At 37.8% G+C, this 19,540-nt stretch overlaps 1 protein-coding gene across 3 annotated transcripts in view; it reads left to right on the forward strand.

The window, feature by feature from the left end:
- The window catches only part of NCOA1 (nuclear receptor coactivator 1), a 199,118-nt gene that overhangs the window by 136,138 nt on the left and 43,440 nt on the right, over positions 1-19,540 (forward strand). For all 3 annotated transcript variants that reach the window (XM_007455501.1, XM_007455503.1, XM_007455502.1), the window contains 3 exons: positions 8,416-8,533; positions 9,819-9,987; positions 17,940-18,254. In XM_007455501.1, the coding sequence (XP_007455563.1) occupies positions 8,416-8,533; positions 9,819-9,987; positions 17,940-18,254 (602 nt within the window). The remainder of the gene's footprint in view (positions 1-8,415; positions 8,534-9,818; positions 9,988-17,939; positions 18,255-19,540) is intronic.

A 19,540-nucleotide genomic window follows, 5' to 3' on the forward strand; every position in this document is an offset into this window, starting at 1 on the left:
TGGCCGCTGAGCCTGTGCGTCCGGAGCCTGTGCTCCGCAACGGGAGAGGCCACAGCAGTGAGGGGCCCGCGTACCACACACACACACAAAAAATTGTTTTGCTTTATCTTTGTGCCAGTTTATTGTTTTTTAATTTAAAACAAAATTTTATACAATTTTTAAAGTTTACACTCCATTTACAATTATTACAGAATATTGACTATATTCCCCATGTTGTACAATACATCCTTGTAGCCTGTCTTACAAGTTAAATTTAAATTTAATTTAAAGATTTCTTTAATCCAGCATTTTCCAAACTTTTCTTGATTATGGAATTCCTTTTCTCAAGTAATACATTTTACCCCACAGAATGAGTTTTTCATGCGGCACTGTTTAGGAGACATCTATGTTGAAATAGGTCATGACTCCTCTAGCCCATGTTAGCATTCTCCTACTTAAGAGACACTTTGAATAGTATACTTCCAATTCATGAAGATAGTTTTCACCCATCAAATTTTGAAGTTGAAAAAAAGTAGTGGTGATAATTCCATTGTGTGACCTTGAAAGTAAAGGAAACTAACCAGCTCATTTTCAAAATTTGCCTGTCCCTCTTCTAATGGGAAGAGATGTGGGCCTTGTTTATTTCAGTCTGACTACAGCTTTTAGCTGGCATGACACAATTCCCAAAAGCTTACCAAGATTTCCAGACATCTGGAAAGAAAAATCTCAAGTCATCTCTGACATTTTTGGAAGCAGTTTTTCAGCTGACCAGAACACTAGATGAGAGCAGGAGCCTAGGTTCAAGTCTCATATTTCCTGTTTATTAACGGTAATACCTTAAGCACGTGAATTTTCTGAGTCTCATTCTCTTTATCTGCAAAATAAGAATTAGATGAAACAACTTCAGAAGTCTTCTAATTGAAATAGAGATTCCAGACTCTGGGATATCTGGCACAGTTGGGAAACAATGAGGTGTAAGGCTAAGAGGAGATAAAATGAAAGTCTGCATATTGATGGGTTTCATCCTCGTCCTTCCCCTTCCAATGTGGGAGACTGGAGGGGTTATCTCAGGAGATACCAGATGGCCAGAAAGAAGATGTCTGGATATTGGTATGTATGGGGAAATCCCTAAAATGCAAAGGTCATGCTACCATTTAAGCATCCAACAGTGAAGGCTACCAGCAGACACAAGCCTCACACTGAGCCTAACCAGTCAGTGTTGTAGAACACTGTGTCTGTTTAGAATAGACACAGCCAAAGATAATCAGAACTTTGAAGGAAGTCTGTAACTTGAAAGAGAGCAAACAAAACAAGGTCGATCTTAACTTTTTCTTCCCTGCTTTCTATATGTCTTTTGGTCTTTTTGTTCTTTCTGACAGCTTTTCTCAGCTTTATTTTCTGATATTTCTCTTGCAATTAAAAAATCTTGGATATCTAATTTCCAAAAATTCTTTCTTGCTTTTTGTCCCTTTTTTTCTTCCCATGTTATTCATGGATGAAATATCTTTTCAAAAATTTTTTAGTCCATACACTCATTGTATACTTCCTTTGCATACTCTTTTTTTGTTTGTTTGACAGGTCCTAGAAGATATAGTTCAGCGAACAGGGAGAAAACCAAAAAAGAAAAACAGGGTCCAGGGGAAACAGAGGATCTGAAGGGAAGTCCAGGAATGATCAGCAAGATTAGAGAACAAGCAGTGTTGATTAGAGCAGGGGGCCTGAGTCCTCTGGAAAGGCGGCCTCCAAGGGAGAAATTAAATTTATCTCTTTTAGTTTATAGGAAATATTAATGATAGATTTATGTCAAAAATGTTGAAGCATCCAAAAAATTCTCCTAGAAAAGCAGGAAAATGAAAAAAAGTAAGATAATTGTTAACTCCAGAGAAAAGAAATCATGATATAAGAAGGGATGTTTGAACATAGTACACGACATGACTTAGCAGTGAGTAATATTTGTGTAGTCGTAAGAATCTAAATATTAACTTTTTATTTTATAAAGAACTGTGATCTCTGTTAGGGAATTGAGGGCCAGGAGGTAATAAGAGAGGTGATGTGAGAGAACTAAAACCCCATCTATCATGATGGGGAGTCAGAAATCTAAAATGGAGATATTTTAGAAATAATTAGGCAAATGCTAAAGAAAACAGCTACACAAGTTGTGGATGGTTGCCTCTGCTGAAAGGGGAATAATTAAAGGATCAGAAGGGGCAAGACAGGAAACTGTTTTTATTCATTAATAGGCCTTTTGGTCCTGACTTTTAAATTTATGTATATGTGTTAATTTGATGAAAATTAAAGTTAATAAAAATAGAAGGGGGACTTACCTGGTGTCCCAGTGGTTAAGAATCCACCTGCCAGTGCAGGGGACATGGGTCAGGCCCTGGTCTGGGAAGATCCCACATGCCACAGAGCTACAAAGCTCGTGCTCCACAACTACTGAGCCTGTGCTCTCGAGCCCACGAGCCACAACTACTGAGCCTGTGTGCCACAACTACTGAAGCCTGTGCACCTAGAGCCTGTGCTTCACAACACGAGAGCCACCACAGTGAGAAGCCCGCACACCTCTAGGAAGAGTAGTGCCTGTTCGCTGCAACTAGAGAAGGCCGTGTGCAGCAAGACCCAACGCAGCCAAAAATAAATAAATAAATAAATAAATTTTTTAAAAAAAGAAGGTGTCTTCTAGCTCTACAAGTCTGTGAAAGTAGAGTGTTTTTCATTCATAATCTGTCTTGAGGCAAATAGCTCTTTTTTCTTTCTTGAGATTTCCTCCCCTGAATACAGCTCCATGTATAAAAGTTTGTAAATAGGCCAGAATCTGTTAAACCCTGTGCTGTAGTATTGCTGAAGGCCAGAAGCATAGAGGGGAAGAAATTGAGGTAAATGAGGGGAGGGTGATAGCTGCAGACAGTGTTTACAAAGTTTCCATACCGACAAGAAAAAAGGTTTCAAGAGGCATAAGGCTAAGGAAACAAGTTGGGCAGGAGAAAGAAAAAGATAACAAAAGACTGGAGAAGAAAAAAGAAAGAAAAAAAGATGAGGACAAAAATATGAAAGCTTATAAAGGGAAGAGAACAGCCTCTGATTCTCTGCCCCCTCTAGCATCTACACTGCCCACCACTACCTTTCACTAGAGTCAGAATCCATTATCCAGTAGCTGATTCCATGTCTTGACCTTGTGCCCAAAGGTCTCACATAGGACAGTTTAATTATCATAGTATTTCACCACCTGAAATATACCTATTAGAACTTCTGGATCTATCTGCCATGTCACTTACCTTTTCTGTCATACTTTGCACTGTATTCTGAGAGAGTCTGGGCCAGATTTTCTGGATCAAAACTGAATCTTCAACTATATCCACTCTGCTCTTCAGTCAGTCTATGGAGTTCTTTTAATTGTGGTGATCACGTTTTTAGAAATTTTTTTCATAGAAGTCTATTACCATTTATGTATATGATAGACTTTTAAATGTGTGTGATGATAAATTTAGCATATTACTTTAGGGCTCATCTATTTTCTGTAACAGCCCTTTTTCCTTCAAAGTTTCTTTCTTTCTTTGTCAAATTTGCTATCTTTCTTTTCTGCTGTTGACTTTTCTTGAATGTTTGGCAAATCAGGGCTGTCTGTCCATATATACTGAAAAAGACTTAGAATGAAACATCTTGGTAGCTAGAGTGTTTCTTTAGCTAAAGTGAGAGGCCTTTTGCTCTGGCAGTGAATGTAGGTTCTGATTATAGAGGCCCTGATTCTTAGTTGTCGTTGTGAAGGAGTGGGGGTTGGTGATGGGGAAATCCCTCGTGGCAGCCCTCACACCCACTTTGGGAGATTCCCTGGGCAGAACTCCCACACTGAGTCATGTACTCACCACTTTAATCCCATGGGCAGACGCCAGAGTCAGCTGCATTCAGAACAGTGCCTGGTGACAGCTGTTCAGTTGTCCTTTAATTATCCCAGCATTCACCCATGGCCTGTTCCTTTACACGCTCGAATGACCACTGAATCTGGAGTTGTTCTAGTGTTCTTCTGAGAAAAACCCCCTTTTTGGAAAATCTCCTCTTTGTCCTGATGTAAGGTTTTTAGTTTAGGTCAATTTCACCATCAGTTTTATCTTTCCATCTGTTTTATCTTTCAGAAATTCTTCATTGTTCTAGTCAGCTGCCATGCTGCTTCTTTTGCCTCTCCTTCAGCTGTAGATTTGTTTTCCCCTTTTAATTTCTTTTGTTTCAGTGATAATTTTACACATCAAATAAAATATAGATGATATATTTCACACTGAACCAGAAATTTTCCTTAGGTCTATTTACATATGAGGAAACTAAGGTCATAAGTTCCAGAGAAAGAAAACAAAACACACACAAACAAAAACTTGCCCAAAGTTATCCAGTTAGTATATGCAGAACCAGGATTTAAATTTCAGTCTGCCTGGTTTCAAAACACATTGTTTATATGCACACACACAACCATGCAGTGTGACCAAGTGATTTAAATAATTTTGTTAGAAATGTACTACAGGAGCACATCAAGAGACAACTTAGGAGGATGTTGATCAAAATATACAGAATGTGCTTTCTTGGCAGTACCTTCAGAACCTCTACTATGTCCTTTTGACCATCTTTAAATTTCTGTCCCTTGAGGGTGGATTTGACTTTTGAAGTTTTGTGAAGTTATTTGGAGCCAAATTTGTTGATCTGAAAAGAATAATACTTTTTAAAACATCAGAACCAAAATTAGATGTAGTTATAAGGAGAAGTATTTTCTTGAAGGACTTGTATACTGGTTAAGACAGTTCTAGAAGAATTCCAAAAATATTTGAACATTGGCAACATCACTGAAGTAAGGAGTGGCCTGCTGAGGTGCTTGTTTTTTTTTTTTTTTTTTTTTTTTTTTTTTTTTTTCTTGCGTTATGCGGGCCTCTCACTGTTGTGGCCTCTCCCATTTGCGGAGCACAGGCTCCGGACGCGCAGGCTCAGCGGCCATGGCTCACGGGCCCAGCCGCTCCGCGGCATGTGGGATCCTCCCGAAACGGGGCACGAACCCGCGTCTCCTGCAACGGCAGGCGGACTCTCAAGCACTGCGCCACCAGGGAAGCCCAAGGTGCTTGTTTTTATGTTCTATGAACATACAGATTCTGAGATGATAATTTTTAAAATCTTATTAATCTGTAGTACATTAATAGTGTTCATAACTAAAAATAGATGTTTCACATAAAACATTCTCAGTACTTAAAAACTCCATTTTTAGTTCCTTGTTTCTGAGGTTGTGTTTAGTGTGTTGTGGCTATCGGTAGGCATCTTTTGCTAGTACAAAACTATAATGAATAATCTTATGTAGAGATAGTTGACCACATTTGAGAGTATATCTGAAATATAAATTCTGAACAGAATTGCTGGGTCAAAGGGTAGACAGATTTTGCCAAATGGCCTTTCTTATGCCAGTTTACACTCTAACTGATAATGTTCCTCTTTCCACACGTCCTTTCTAATAAGTTGAATTATGCATTTTCTCATCTTTGCCAATTTGATGTGTGTTTTTTTAAGTATCTCAATGTAGTTTTAATCTGTATTTTTTTTTATTGTGAATTAGGTTGAGCATTTTTCAATGATTTCATGTGACCTGTTTATATTCTCTGACCATATATCTATTGGGCTATTCAGTTTTTATCTTTTGATTTATAGTCCTTTTTGTATAGTAGAGAAATTAGTCAAATAAAACATTGTAACTGCTGTGCGTAGTTAACAGCCAAATGTAACACAAAACTGAAGCAGAAGTCTCTTTACCAACAGCTGAAGAAAATTAACTGTGAACATCACAATCACTAGATGCTGAATCAACTCTTAGTGGAGTAAAGTGTGCAAAAGCCACTCTCTTGATTAGACAATGCTTTCTACTTTGTGTGCAGAAGTTTTTAAATTTTTTAATAATATAAGGTTTTTTAAGCTGGAATCACTGTGGCTCACGGGGATATAAAGTTTTCTTTTAACTGTGTTTAAAATGGAGAAAATATGATGTTGAGCCCTTTGCTCAGATGGTTAAAAAAAAAACAAAACCATTAATAGCTTGATCAGGAATCACTAAGAGCTTGTTTCCTACCCCCGCTTCAGCTGCCTCTCTCCAACAGAGACTAGTAAATGCAGTAATGCGTCCCTTTAAAAATTACTATGCCTGTCTTGTGTAACATATATACATACTTACTCATGTTTGCAATAGAGACACAAACATGACCAAAAATAGTAGGTTTATTCCCTGGACAAAGAGAGATAAAGTGTGTATTTCGTAAAACATTGCAGCAAATCCTCGAGTTTTTTTATGTAAGTGAGTTTCTAAAGGAAGTCCTAAAAGGTTGAAGTGATCTTTAGAATAATAACCAACTTCTTTTAAGCATACAGCCTATGCAGACAAAGCTTTTAATTGAACCAATGATTGAGTTCTTTGGATTTTCCCCCCCTTTTCACCAAATTTAGCACGTGAATCTTTATTTTGAAAATATTTTATCCAACTTGTTTTCTTAACCTTTTTTACCCATCGAGACTTCTAAAATGAGATACTGTGTCCTATTACTGAGTCAAATAAACTATCCTGTAATACTAAGTATTGATGGTAGACAGCCATGTAAGTTTTCTTTGACTCTTAAATATAATTATTTTGTTTAGGTTAGATTTCTAAAATGGAATAAGATTGAAAAATTAATGTGTGGAGCAGAGCAATGAGACAGCTTTAGAAAATCTTTGACCAACTTCCTGACTGAAGTAATGAGAAGAATTAAGTGATTACTTTCCTATCACCATTTATTATTGTTGTTTGGTGTTTTTTGCTTTTTTTTTTTTTTTCCAGAATCCTTTTAGAATTTGATTTCTCTATCATTTGTCATGATAAAGAAGACAAGTTTAATTGCAGGCTATAATTCTTTGCATGTAGAAGTGAATGTGCTTTTATATGGACTCCTATATTTCATTCATACTAAATATTGAGTATATTTCACATAAAAGTGAGCCTAACATGTTTCGTGTAGTTAATAATGATCAGTATCCAGCATTAAATAAATTTGGGGAGCATCCTTAAATCTACTTTTTCTCCATTCATTAGAATGAGGAATTCCACCTAATTATAGTCTATGTGTTGAAAGCCACCAAGGCTTTCTTAGTTTTTGGTTTTGTTTTTAGTTTGCTAGGGCTGCCATAATAATAAAATACCACAGACCAGTGGTATTTTATTGCCAGAAATTTATTTTCTCACAATCTGAAGGCTTGAAGTCCAAGGTTAGGGGGTTAGCAGGTTTGGTGTCTTCTGAGGCCTCTCTCACTAGCTTGCAGATGGCTTCCTTCTTACTATGTCCTCATGGCCGTCCCTCTGTCTGTGTTGTCTGTGTCCTAATCACCTCTTCTTTTAAGAACACTAGTCATATTAAATTAGAGCCCACCCTAACGACTCTATTTTAACTTAGTCACTTCACTCAAAGCCCTGTCCCCAAATACAGTCATATTCTGAAGTACTAGAGGTTAAGGCTTCAACATATGAATTTTGTTCTCTTTAGAGATTACAAATAACCATGAGAAACACTAAAAGAAAATAAAGTAATCCTTAATCTCACAACCTAAAATCTACCAAGGATATATAGCCTACGAGCATTTTTTCTATTAATATATATGAAATAGCTTATAAAAACAGAATCATCCTGAACATAATGTCTTGGATTATACTTTGTTTCTTTTTCATTTATCAGCATGTTGTAAATATCTATACCATAATTCATTAATCAATCAGCAAATTTCTGGTATTTACAGTTCTTTCCTACTATAAATAGTACAGAAATAAACCTTTCAAAAACATTGCCCACACAAAAACGTTCTAAAGTGCACAAACTGTTTTCTTCTATTACAAGACATAATTCAACCCCTTTTTTCATTCATCATTATAGACATCAATTAATTATACTGTTATTGTACAGCTGTATTCTCAGTTAACAACTGTAGAGTTTTGTCCCCAGACTGCAGTGCCCTTTAGTTTCTGTTCCTGCCTTTTATAGAACATATTTTATCTTTTACTTGCGGCTCTCATTTTATGGCGGTAACACTGTCCCTACTTATAGCATATTCTAATATGGTGTAGACTGAATAAGCAGTTAACCAAATTGTTACGATTGTCTTTAAAATAAATAATTTCAGACAAAGTCCTAAGTGATTCTCTTATGGTAATATATAAAAACTTTTAACATCGGACTTCCTTTGATTCAGAGACCTTTTCTCACTTTCTCATTTACTTATTATGTGGTCACATTCTAGATAATTTAAGTTTCTGAATAAGTGACTTTTGTATCACTGAGGTAGTATTTTATAGGGGAAATCTCACTCTACCGTACAATATATTACTTCTTAAAAGTATTATCATCTTATCTTCCATTGTAATATGTCGTGACTTGTTACCTTTTCTTCTTTAACCAGGATTACCTGAGCTGGAATTGGAAGCAATTGATAACCAGTTTGGACAACCAGGAAGTGGTGATCAGGTTCCATGGACAAATAATACAGTGACAGCTGTAAATCAGAATAAGCCAGAGGAGTGAGTAATACATTTTGTATATTATGAAGTATCAGATACCAACTTCTACAGCAAATAACTACTTTTCCCAAACTAGATTCCAGTCTGTGTTGGTATTTTGTGAGATATTAATAGAAGTGAAGGTTTAATGAAAAGAAAAGGATGGAGGAGGACACCGAATCAAACAGATTTATTTACTGTATGACTGCAAGGCTAGTGTACATTGTAATTATCAGGAGGCTGATATAGTATGCAGCTGTTGTTTTATTTTTCATCTCTTACTTTTCTTTGATTGATTACCATAAAATTCCTGGGACCTGTGGATGAATTGGCCTCGGCACAACAACTATGTTGCTCTTTATTTTGTCCAGCTTTTCTCTTTGTTTGGAGCAAGAGTGGATAAGAAGGGAAGGTACTTTCCACATCTACTCAGTGTCCCATCTTAATTGGAATTTAATTTCTTAATCCACACAGGTAGCTCCATTCCAACACATAGACTATATCTCATATATAACAACCAAAGAATGAGTAGGTAATATTGAGTGTGGAGCCTTAACTGTGAACTATAGTCCCATTTACCTTCCCAAAAGAAGAATCCTTATAATTATATTATTATACAAGTAGTGTTAGTACTAGTATTATCTTCTATGTATTTCTAAGTTTTATGCATCAATTGTTATCAGTTTGGATTAGACTACGTATTTCCTACATGTAATCAACAATCTATTGCTTAACACTGAGCATGTTTCATTTTTCTAGTTTGACTTCTTTTGTAAATGATAATCATGGCATGTTATCAATATAATTTGATCATCTTTCAAAGTTAAGTAATATATTATGTACTGTTTTGATTATGGTTCAATTATCAATAATTAATGGCACCCATAGAATAAATAGTATAAATCTTGATATAGACTAAATGATTTTTTTCTGAGTTTTTGGTTGATTTTTATTTTTTCTGTTAAAAATTATTTTCTCTTAACTATGTTTGGTTAATTTTTCAGGCTATTTCTGTAAGCTAACATGAAGAATATGGAAACAAAATTCAATGATTGACAAAATAATGAAAAATATATTCAAGCTATATACCAAACATTCATAAATTTCTGCCAATTAAGTATAGAAAATTTCATTGCATAAGAATTGGTTAAAAAAGCATTTCAACAGAGAATTTCCTAGAACTACGTTTGCATGTGTGTGTGTGTGTGTGTGTGTGTGTGTGTGTGTGTGTGTGTATTTGCATTCTTAGGGTTGAATACTTACTTGCTATATCAGTCTTAAACTTTCTTATCTTTTGATTCTGCAGCCAGTGCATTAGTTCACAGTTAGATGAGCTTCTTTGTCCACCAACAACAGTTGAAGGAAGAAATGATGAGAAGGCTCTTCTTGAACAGCTGGTATCCTTCCTCAGTGGCAAAGATGAAACTGAGCTAGCTGAACTAGACAGAGCTCTGGGAATTGACAAACTTGTTCAGGTATTTACTAAAGTAGCCCTGAAAGCTAGAAAATTATTTCTAAGCAAGACTTTTCCGTATTACTCTCACTGTGTTTTAGCTGTTTTATAATTTACCCTTGTGAAAGTTATCAAAATATATAATAGTTAAATAATGGGCTTTTTAAACAAAAATATCATAATAATTAGAATTAGAAATAATTAGAATTAGAGAGTTTTAGCCTTTTACTGTGGAACATAATCTTACAAGTTCCCCCTAGAATAAAATCCATATTTTATAACATCATTTCTTATTTTAGGACTTAATTTGTCCTTCATTCATGCTACACTTCAACCTATATGTTCCATGACATTCCAACTTCCGGGTTAGCGTTTTTCAGACTTTGTAGTTAAAAGATCACTTTAGTGCATCATGACCAGTATATATATTTTTTAACATCTTTATTAGAGTATAATTGCTTTACAGTGGTGTGTCAGTTTCTGCTTTATAGCAAAGTGAATCAGTTATACATGTACAAATGTCCCCATATTTCTTCCCTCTTGCATCTCCCTCCCTCCCACCCTCCCTGTCCCACCCCTCTAGGTGGTCACAAAGCACTGAGCTGATCTCCCTGTGCTATGCGGCTGCTTCCCACTAGCTATCTATTTTACGTTTGGTAGTGTATATATGTCCATGCCACTCTCTCACTTTGTCCCAGGTTACCGTTCCCCCTCCCCGTATCCTCAAGTCCATTCTCTAGTAGGTCTGCATCATTATTCCCGTCTTGCCTGTAGGTTCTTCTGACCATTTTCTTTTTTTTTTTTTTTTTAGATTCCATATATATGTGTTAGCATATGGTATTTGTTTTTCTCTTTCTGACTTACTTCACTCTGTATGACAGTCTCTAGGTCCATCCACCTCAATACAAATAACAGTTTTGTTCCTTTTTATGGCTGAGTAATATTCCATCGTATATATGTGCCACATCTTTATCCATTCATCTGCCGATGGACACTTAGGTTGCTTCCATGTCCTGGCTATTGTAAATAGAGCTGCAATGAACATTTTGGTACATGACTTTTTGAATTATGGTTTTCTCAGGGTATATGCCCAGTAGTGGGATTGCTGGGTCGTATGGTAGTTCTATTTTTAGTTTTTTTAAGGAACTTCCATACTGTTCTCCATAGTGGCTGTATCAATTTACATTCCCACCAACAGTGCAAGAGGGTTCCCTTTTTTCTCCACACCCTCTCCAGCATTTATTGTTTGTAGATTTTTTGAATTTGTTTATTTTTGTTTTTATCTCCATTACTCTAGGAGATGGGTCAAGAAGGATCTTGCTGTGATTTATGTCATAGAGTGTTCTGCCTATGTTTTCCTCTAAGAGTTTGATAGTTTCTGGCCTTACATTTAGGTCTTTAATCCATTTTGAGCTTATTTTTGTGTATGGTGTTAGGGAGTGATCTAATCTCATACTTTTACATGTACCTGTCCAGTTTTCCCAGCACCACTTATTGAAGGGGCTGTCCTTTCTCCACTGTATATTCCTGCCACCTTTATCAAAGATAAGGTGACCATATGTGCATGGGTTTATCTCTGGGCTTTCTATCCTATTCCATTGATCTATCTTTCTGTTTTTGTGCCAGTACCATACTGTCTTGATTACTGTAGCTTTGTAGTATAGTCTGAAGTCAGGCAGCCTGATTCCTCCAGCTCCATTTTTTGTTCTCAAGATTGCTTTGGCTATTCGGGGTCTTTTGTGTTTCCATACAAATTGTGAAATTTTTTGTTCTAGTTCTGTGAAAAATGCCAGTGGTAGTTTGATAGGGATTGCATTGAATCTATAGATTGCTTTGGGGAGTAGAGTCATTTTCACAATGTTGATTCTTCCAATCCAAGAACATGGTATATCTCTCCATCTGTTTGTATCATCTTTAATTTCTTTCATCAGTGTCTTATAATTTTCTGCATACAGGTCTTTTGTCTCCTTAGGTAGGTTTATTCCTAGATATTTTATTCTTTTTGTTGCAATGGTAAATGGGAGTGTTTTCTTGATTTCACTTTCAGATTTTTCATCGTTAGTATATAGGAATGCCAGAGATTTCTGTGCATTAATTTTGTATCCTGCTACTTTACCAAATTCATTGATTAGCTCTAGTAGTTTTCTGGTAGCATCTTTAGGATTCTCTATGTATAGTATCATGTCATCTGCAAACAGTGACAGCTTTACTTCTTCTTTTCCGATTTGGATTCCTTTTATTTCCTTTTCTTCTCTGATTGCTGTGGCTAAAACTTCCAAAACTATGTTGAATAAGAGTGGTGAGAGTGGGCAACCTTGTCTTGTTCCTGACCTTAGTGGAAATGCTTTCAGTTTTTCGCCATTGAGGATGATGTTGGCTGTGGGCTTGTCATATACGGCCTTTATTATATTGAGGAAAGTTCCCTCTACACCTACTTTCTGCAGGGTTTTTATCATAAATGGGTGTTGAATTTTGTCAAAAGCTTTCTCTGCATCTATTGAGATGATCATATGGTTTTTCTCCTTCAATTTGTTAATATGGTTAATCACATTGATAGATTTGCGTATATTGAAGAATCCTTGCATTCCTGGAATAAACCCCACTTGATCATGGTGTATGATCCTTTTAATGTGCTGTTGGATTCTGTTTGCTAGTATTTTGTTGAGGATTTTTGCATCTATGTTCATCAGTGATATTGGCCTGTAGTTTTCTTTCTTTGTGACATCCTTGTCTGGTTTTGGTATCAAGGTGATGGTGGCCTCGTAGAATGAGTTTGGGAGTGTTCCTCCCTCTGCTATATTTTGGAAGAGTTTGAGAAGAATAGGTGTTAGCTCTTCTCTAAATGTTTGATAGAATTCGCCTGTGAAGCCATCTGGTCCTGGGCTTTTGTTTGTTGGAAGATTTTTAATCACAGTTTCAATTTCAGTGTTTGTGATTGGTCTGTTCATATTTTCTATTTCTTCCTGATTCAGTCTTGGCAGTTTGTGCATTTCTAAGAATTTGTCCATTTCTTCCAGATTGTCCATTTTATTGGCATAGAGTTGCTTGTAGTAATCCCTCATGATTTTTTGTATTTCTGCAGTGTCAGTTGTTACTTCTCCTTTTTCATTTCTGATTCTATTGATTTGAGTCTTCTCCCTTATTTTCTTGATGAGTCTGGCTAATGGTTTATCAATTTTGTTAATCTTCTCAAAGAACCAGCTTTTAGTTTTATTGATCTTTGCTATTGTTTCCTTCATTTCTTTTTCATTTATTTCTGATCTGATTTTTATGATTTCTTTCCTTCTGCTAACTCTGGGGTTTTTTTGTTCTTCTTTCTCTAATTGCTTGAGGTGCAAGGTTAGGTTGTTTATTCGAGATGTTTCCTGCTTCTTAAGGTGGGCTTGTATTGCTATAAACTTCCCTCTTAGAACTGCTTTTGCTGCATCCCATAGGTTTTGGGTCGTTGTATCTCCATTGTCATTTGTTTCTAGGTATTTTTTAATTTCCTCTTTGATTTCTTCAGTGATCACTTCGTTACTAAGTAGTGTATTGTTTAGCCTCCATGTGTTTGTATTTTTTACTGCTCTTTTCCTATAATTGATATCTAATCTCATGGCGTTGTGGTCGGAAAAGATACTTGATATAATTTCAATTTTCTTAAATTTACCAAGGCTTGATTTGTGACCCAAGATATGATCTATCTTGGAGAATGTTCCATGAGCACTTGAGAAGAATGTGTATTCTGTTGTTTTTGGATGGAATGTCCTATAAATATCAATTAAGTCCATCTTGTTTAATGTATCATTTAAAGCTTGTGTTTCCTTATTTATTTTCATTTTGGATGATCTGTCCATTGGTGAAAGTGAGGTGTTAAAGTCCCCTACTATGATTGTGTTACTGTCGATTTCCCCTTTTATGGCTGTTAGTATTTGCCTTATGTATTGAGGTACTCCTATGTTGGGTGAATAAATGTTTATAATTGTTATATCTTCTTCTTGGATTGATCCCTTGATCATTATGTAGTGGCCTTCTTTGTCTCTTGTAATAGTCTTTGTTTTAAAGTCTATTTTGTCTGATATGAGAATTGCTACTCCAGCTTTCTTTTGATTTCCATTTGCATGGAATATCTTTTTCCATCCCCTCACTTTCAGCCTTTGTGTGTCCCTAGGTCTGAAGTGGTTCTCTTGTATACAGCATATATACTGGTCTTGCTTTTGTATCCATTCAACCAGTCTGTGTCTTTTGGCTGGAGCATTTAATCCATTTATATTTAAGGTAATTATCGATATGTATGTTCCTATTACCATTTTCTTAATTGTTTTGGGTTTATTATTGTGGGTCTTTTCCTTCTCTTCTGTTTCCTGCCTAGAGAAGTTCCTTTAGCATTTGTTGCAGAGCTGGTCTGGTGATGCTGAATTCTCTTAGCTTTTGCTTGTCTGTAAAGCTTTTAATTTCTCTGTCAAATCTGAATGAGATCCTTGCTGGGTAGAGTAATCTTGGTTGTAGGTTTTTCCCTTTCATCACTTTAAATATGTCCTGCCACTCCCTTCTGGCTTGCAGAGTTTCTGCTGAAAGATCAGCTGTTAACCTTTTGGGGATTCCCTTGTGTGTTACGTGTTGTTTTTCCCTTGCTGCTTTTAATATTTGTTCTTTGTATTTAATTTTTGATAGTTTGATTAATATGTGTCTTGGCGTGTTTCTCCTTGGATTTATCCTGTATGGGACTCTCTGTGCTTCCTGGACTTGATTAACTATATTTCCTTTCTCATATTAGGGAAGTTTTCAACTATAATCTCTTCAAATATTTTCTCAGTCCCTTTCTTTTTCTCTTCTTCTTCTGGGACCCCTATAATTCGAATGTGGGTGCGTTTAATGTTGTCCCAGAGGTCTCTGAGACTGTCCTTAATTCTTTTCATTCTTTTTTCCTTATTCTGCTCTGCAGTAGTTATTTCCACTATTTTATCTTCCAGGTCACTTATCCATTCTTCTGCCTCAGTTATTCTGCTATTGATCCCTTCTAGAGAATTTTTAATTTCATTTATTGTGTTTTCATCTCTGTTTGTTTGCTCTTTAGTTCTTCTAGGTCCTTGTTAAACGTTTCTTGTATTTTCTCCATTCTGTTTCCAAGATTTTGGATTATCTTTCCTATCATTATTCTGAATTCTTTTTCAGGTAGACTGCCTATTTCCTCTTCATTCGTTAGGTCTGTTGGGTTTTTGCCTTGCTCCTTCATCTGCTGTGTGTTTCTCTGTCTTCTCATTTTGCCTAACTTAACTGTGTTTGGGGGTCTCCTTTTTGCAGGCTGCCAGTTCGTGGTTCCCGTTGTTTTTGTTGTCTGTCCCCAGTGGCTAAGGTTGGTTCAGTGGGTTGTGTAGGCTTCCTGGTGGAGGGGACTAGTGCCTGTGTTCTGGTGGATGAGGCTGGATCTTGTCTTTCTGGTGGGCAGGTCCACATCTGGTGGTGTGTTTTGGGGTGTCTGTGGCCTTATTATGATTTTAGGCAGCCTCGATGCTAATGGATGGGGTTGTGTTCCTGTCTTGCTAGTTGTTTGGCATAGGATGTCCAGCACTGTAGCTTGCTGGTCGTTGAGTGGAGCTGGGTCTTAGCGTTGAGATGGAGACCTCTGGGAGATTTTCACCGTTTGATATTATGTGGAGCTGGGAGGTCTCTTGTGGACCAGTGTCCTGAACTTGGCTCTCCCACCTCAGTGGCACAGCCCTGACGCCTGGCTGGAGCATCAAGAGCCTGTCCTCCACACAGCTCGGAATAAAAGAGAGAAAAGAAAGAAAGAAGAAGATAAAATAAAATTAAAGTTATTAAAATTAAAAATAATTAAGAAAAAAATTATTTTTAAGTAATTAAAAAAAAAAAGGACAGACAGAACCCTAGGACAAATGGTAAAAGCAAAGCTATACAGACAAAATCACACAAAGAAGCATACACATACACACTCACAAAAAGAGAAAAAGGAAAAATATATATATATTGTTGCTCCCAAAGTCCACCCCCTCAATTTTGGGATGATTCGTTGTCTATTCAGGTATTCCACAGATGCAGGGTACATCAAGTTGATTGTAGAGATTTAATCCACTGCTCGTGAGGCTGCTGGGAGGGATTTTCCTTTCTCTTCTTTGTTCGCACAGCTCCCGGGGTTCAGCTTTGGATTTGGACCCGCCTCTGCGTGCAGGTCGCCTGAGGGTGTTTGTTCTTCGCTCAGACAGGACGGGGTTAAAGGAGCAGCTGATTCGGGGGCTCTGGCTCACTCAGGCCGGGGGGAGGGAGGGGCACGGACTGCGGGGCGAGCCTGCGATGGCAGAGGCTGGTGTGACTTTGCACCAGCCTGAGGCGCGCAGTGCGTTCTTCTGGGGAAGTTGTCCCGGGATCACGGGACCCTGGCAGTGGCGGGCTGCACAGGCTCCCGGGAAGGGAGGTGTGGAGAGTGACCTGTGCTCACACACAGGCTTCTTGGTGGCCGCAGCAGCAGCCTTAGCGTCTCCTGCGCATCTCTGGGGTCCGCGCTGATAGCCGTGGCTCCCGCCCGTCTCTGGAGCTCCTTTAAGCGGCGCTCTTAATCCCCTCTCCTCGCGCACCAGGAAACAAATAGGCAAGAAAAAGTCTCTTGTCTCTTCTGCAGCTCCAGCCTTTCTCCCGGACTCCCTCCCGGCTAGGTGTGGCGCATTAGTCCCTTAAGGCTGTGTGCACGCAGCCAACCCCAGTCCTCTCCCTGCGATACGACCGAAGTCCGAGCCTCAGCTCCCAGCCCTGCCCGCCCCGGCGGGTGAGCAGGCAAGCCTCTCGGGCTGGTGAGAGCCGGTCGGCACCGATCCTCTGTGCGGGAGTCTCCCCGCTTTGCCCTCCGCGCCCCTGTGGCTGCGCTCTCCTTCACCACCCGCAGTCTCCAGCCGCGAAGGGCCTTTCCTCCTTCACGGCTCCCTCCCACTGGTGCAGGTCCCGTCCCTATTCTTTGTCTCTGTTTTCTCTTTTTTCTTTTGCCCTACCCAGGTACGTGGGGGAGTTTCTTGCCTTTTGGGAGGTCTGAGGTCTTCTGCGTTCAGTAGGTGTTCTGTAGTAGTTATTCCACATGTAGATGTATTTCTGATGTATTTGTGGGGAGGAAGGTGATCTCTGTGTCTTACTCCTCCGCCTTCTTAAAGCTCCTCCTTGTCTCATAAAGAAGGCTCAGAAATTCTCGGGTGGGTCCAAGGGGGGCAGAAGGTGGCTGTGGGGTCAGCTAGTGACCACAATTATCACATGGCTCCCTCTGATAGGTCTGCAACGCGATGTGGAATAGTGAATAAAAAGGGTCAGTTCATCCTCAGGGTTCCTATGATTCACTCTAGAGGCTGCCATCAGCATTTTTTTAATGGAGTAGAACAATGTAGAATACAGATTATCAGAATGCAGAAAAAGGGGAAGTTATGTTTCATGAAACTCTGTTTTCAGTTACACACACACACACACACACACACACACACACAATAGGTCACAATTTAAATTACATTTCTTACAATGAGTAATAGTCAAAAAGTTTAACTATTGCATTCTGTTAGGTCAGCTATGAATTTTTTTTCAAATGAGATAAAAGCATGAATTCTGTATTTGAGATAGAAAAATTAATCCCTCCTTTAGGAATCTACTTCTCATGGTAACCCATTAAATGTAACATTTGTTGATCCTTAGACTTTGCAGTGAGGTTCTTTTCAAACCGTTTAACTTTATTTCATTGATGTAAGGCCCTTATTTTAACTATATTTTCATCTCTAACTGAGATTTTAAACATCTCAGTTAATCTATTACTCCATTTCAGAAGTAACTTGTATAAGTGATTCCTTTAAGTAGCAAACTTCTGGAGAGCTTCATGAATTCAGCATGAATATATTATCATGAAACTTTCTAGAGATAACATGCACTCAGATCCAAAATCATATAGAGAAGCATGTCATTTATTGCCAGAAATTTACTTGTAAAATGTTCTGGCTTATTTTCCAACAGGGAGGTGGATTAGATGTATTATCAGAGAGATTTCCACCACAACAAGCAACACCACCATTGATGATGGAAGAAAGACCCAACCTTTATTCCCAGCCTTATTCTTCTCCTTCGCCTACTGCCAATCTCTCTAGCCCTTTCCAAGGCATGGTCAGGCAAAAACCTTCACTGGGGACTATGCCTGTTCAAGTAACACCTCCTCGAGGTGCTTTTTCACCTGGCATGGGCATGCAGACCAGGCAGACTCTAAACAGACCTCCAGCTGCACCCAACCAACTTAGACTTCAACTTCAACAGCGATTACAAGGACAACAGCAGGTGAGTACTCTCGTTCAGCTGGTGATCCTTTTTAAAGGTATGTGCTAACTCTCTCTCTCTGTAATAAGACAGCCCAGTTGCTACAACAAAGGTGTCAAGTCCACCCCCGGAAGCTTTATGACTCAAAGTCATCCTTGGTCTGTTAGGATAAGAATAAGGGACATTCATTCACTTAAAGACTTCTAGCTCATAACAAAGTACTTTGGCACCAACAGTTTAAAAGGAATTTACTTTTGTTTTTTGAGATAAGAAATATTTCGGATGAACATCATATAATTATTAAATTAATAAAATTGAAACATTGATTAATTTCTGAAGTAGAGCATCAAGAGATACTGTTTATCAGACTCACAGACTTAGAGAATGAACTTACGGTTACCAGGGGGAAGGGTGGCGGGAAAGGATAGTTAGGGAGTTTGGGATTGACGTGTACACACTGCTATATTTAAAATGGATAACCAACAAGGACCTACTGTATAGCACAGGAACTCTGCTCAATGTTATGTGGCAGCCCGGAGGGGAGGGGAGTTTAGGGGAGAATGGATACATGTATATATGGCTGAGTCACTTTGATGTGCACCTGAAACTTTCACAACATTGTTAATCGGCTATACTCCAATATAAAATAAAAAGTTTAAAAAAGAGAGAGAGATTGTTCATAATTGAACACAAAATGAAGTTTATGTTGTTTGTAGTTAGAGTGATTAAAGCCTAATGATGTCATAATACTAGGAGAACAGAGGAAGGGATAGTTTGGGGGTCCTGGGAGTTGTGGATGAGTTAAGTATTTTCTCTCATGACAAATAATGAGTAGGTATAATGACATAAATATTTAAGATTGTATAAGCAGCAGTTATAGGGATAATCATCAAGAACCAAAAACCCAAACTGTTAAAAGTATTATTTCTGGGAAGTAGGACCGGGACTGTAGATTGTTGCTTCTTGTTATTAATCTTTTGTATTTTTTTAAACCATATGTCTATATTGCTTTGAATTTTTAAAAAAGCATTTAAAGAAATTCCCTGGAGCCTTACTAATAGACAAAGGAAGAGGAAGAAGGAGCTAAATTATATTAGACAGGCAGCGTGATAAGACGGCTGTAAGAGTTAGCTCTAGTTTCAAGTCCTAGTTTTAACCTTATCTGAGGTGGGTTGATAGTCAAATTATTGAGCCTTTTAAAGCCTCTGATTCCTCATCTGTAAAAAGAATCTAATAAATAATTCCTTTACCTCATAGGTGTTGTGTAGATTAAATGAGATAATAGATGTAGAGCATAGATGTAAAGC

Source organism: Lipotes vexillifer, unplaced genomic scaffold (assembly GCF_000442215.2).
Source record: "Lipotes vexillifer unplaced genomic scaffold, Lipotes_vexillifer_v1.1 scaffold131, whole genome shotgun sequence".
Classification (NCBI taxonomy): domain Eukaryota; kingdom Metazoa; phylum Chordata; class Mammalia; order Artiodactyla; family Lipotidae; genus Lipotes; species Lipotes vexillifer.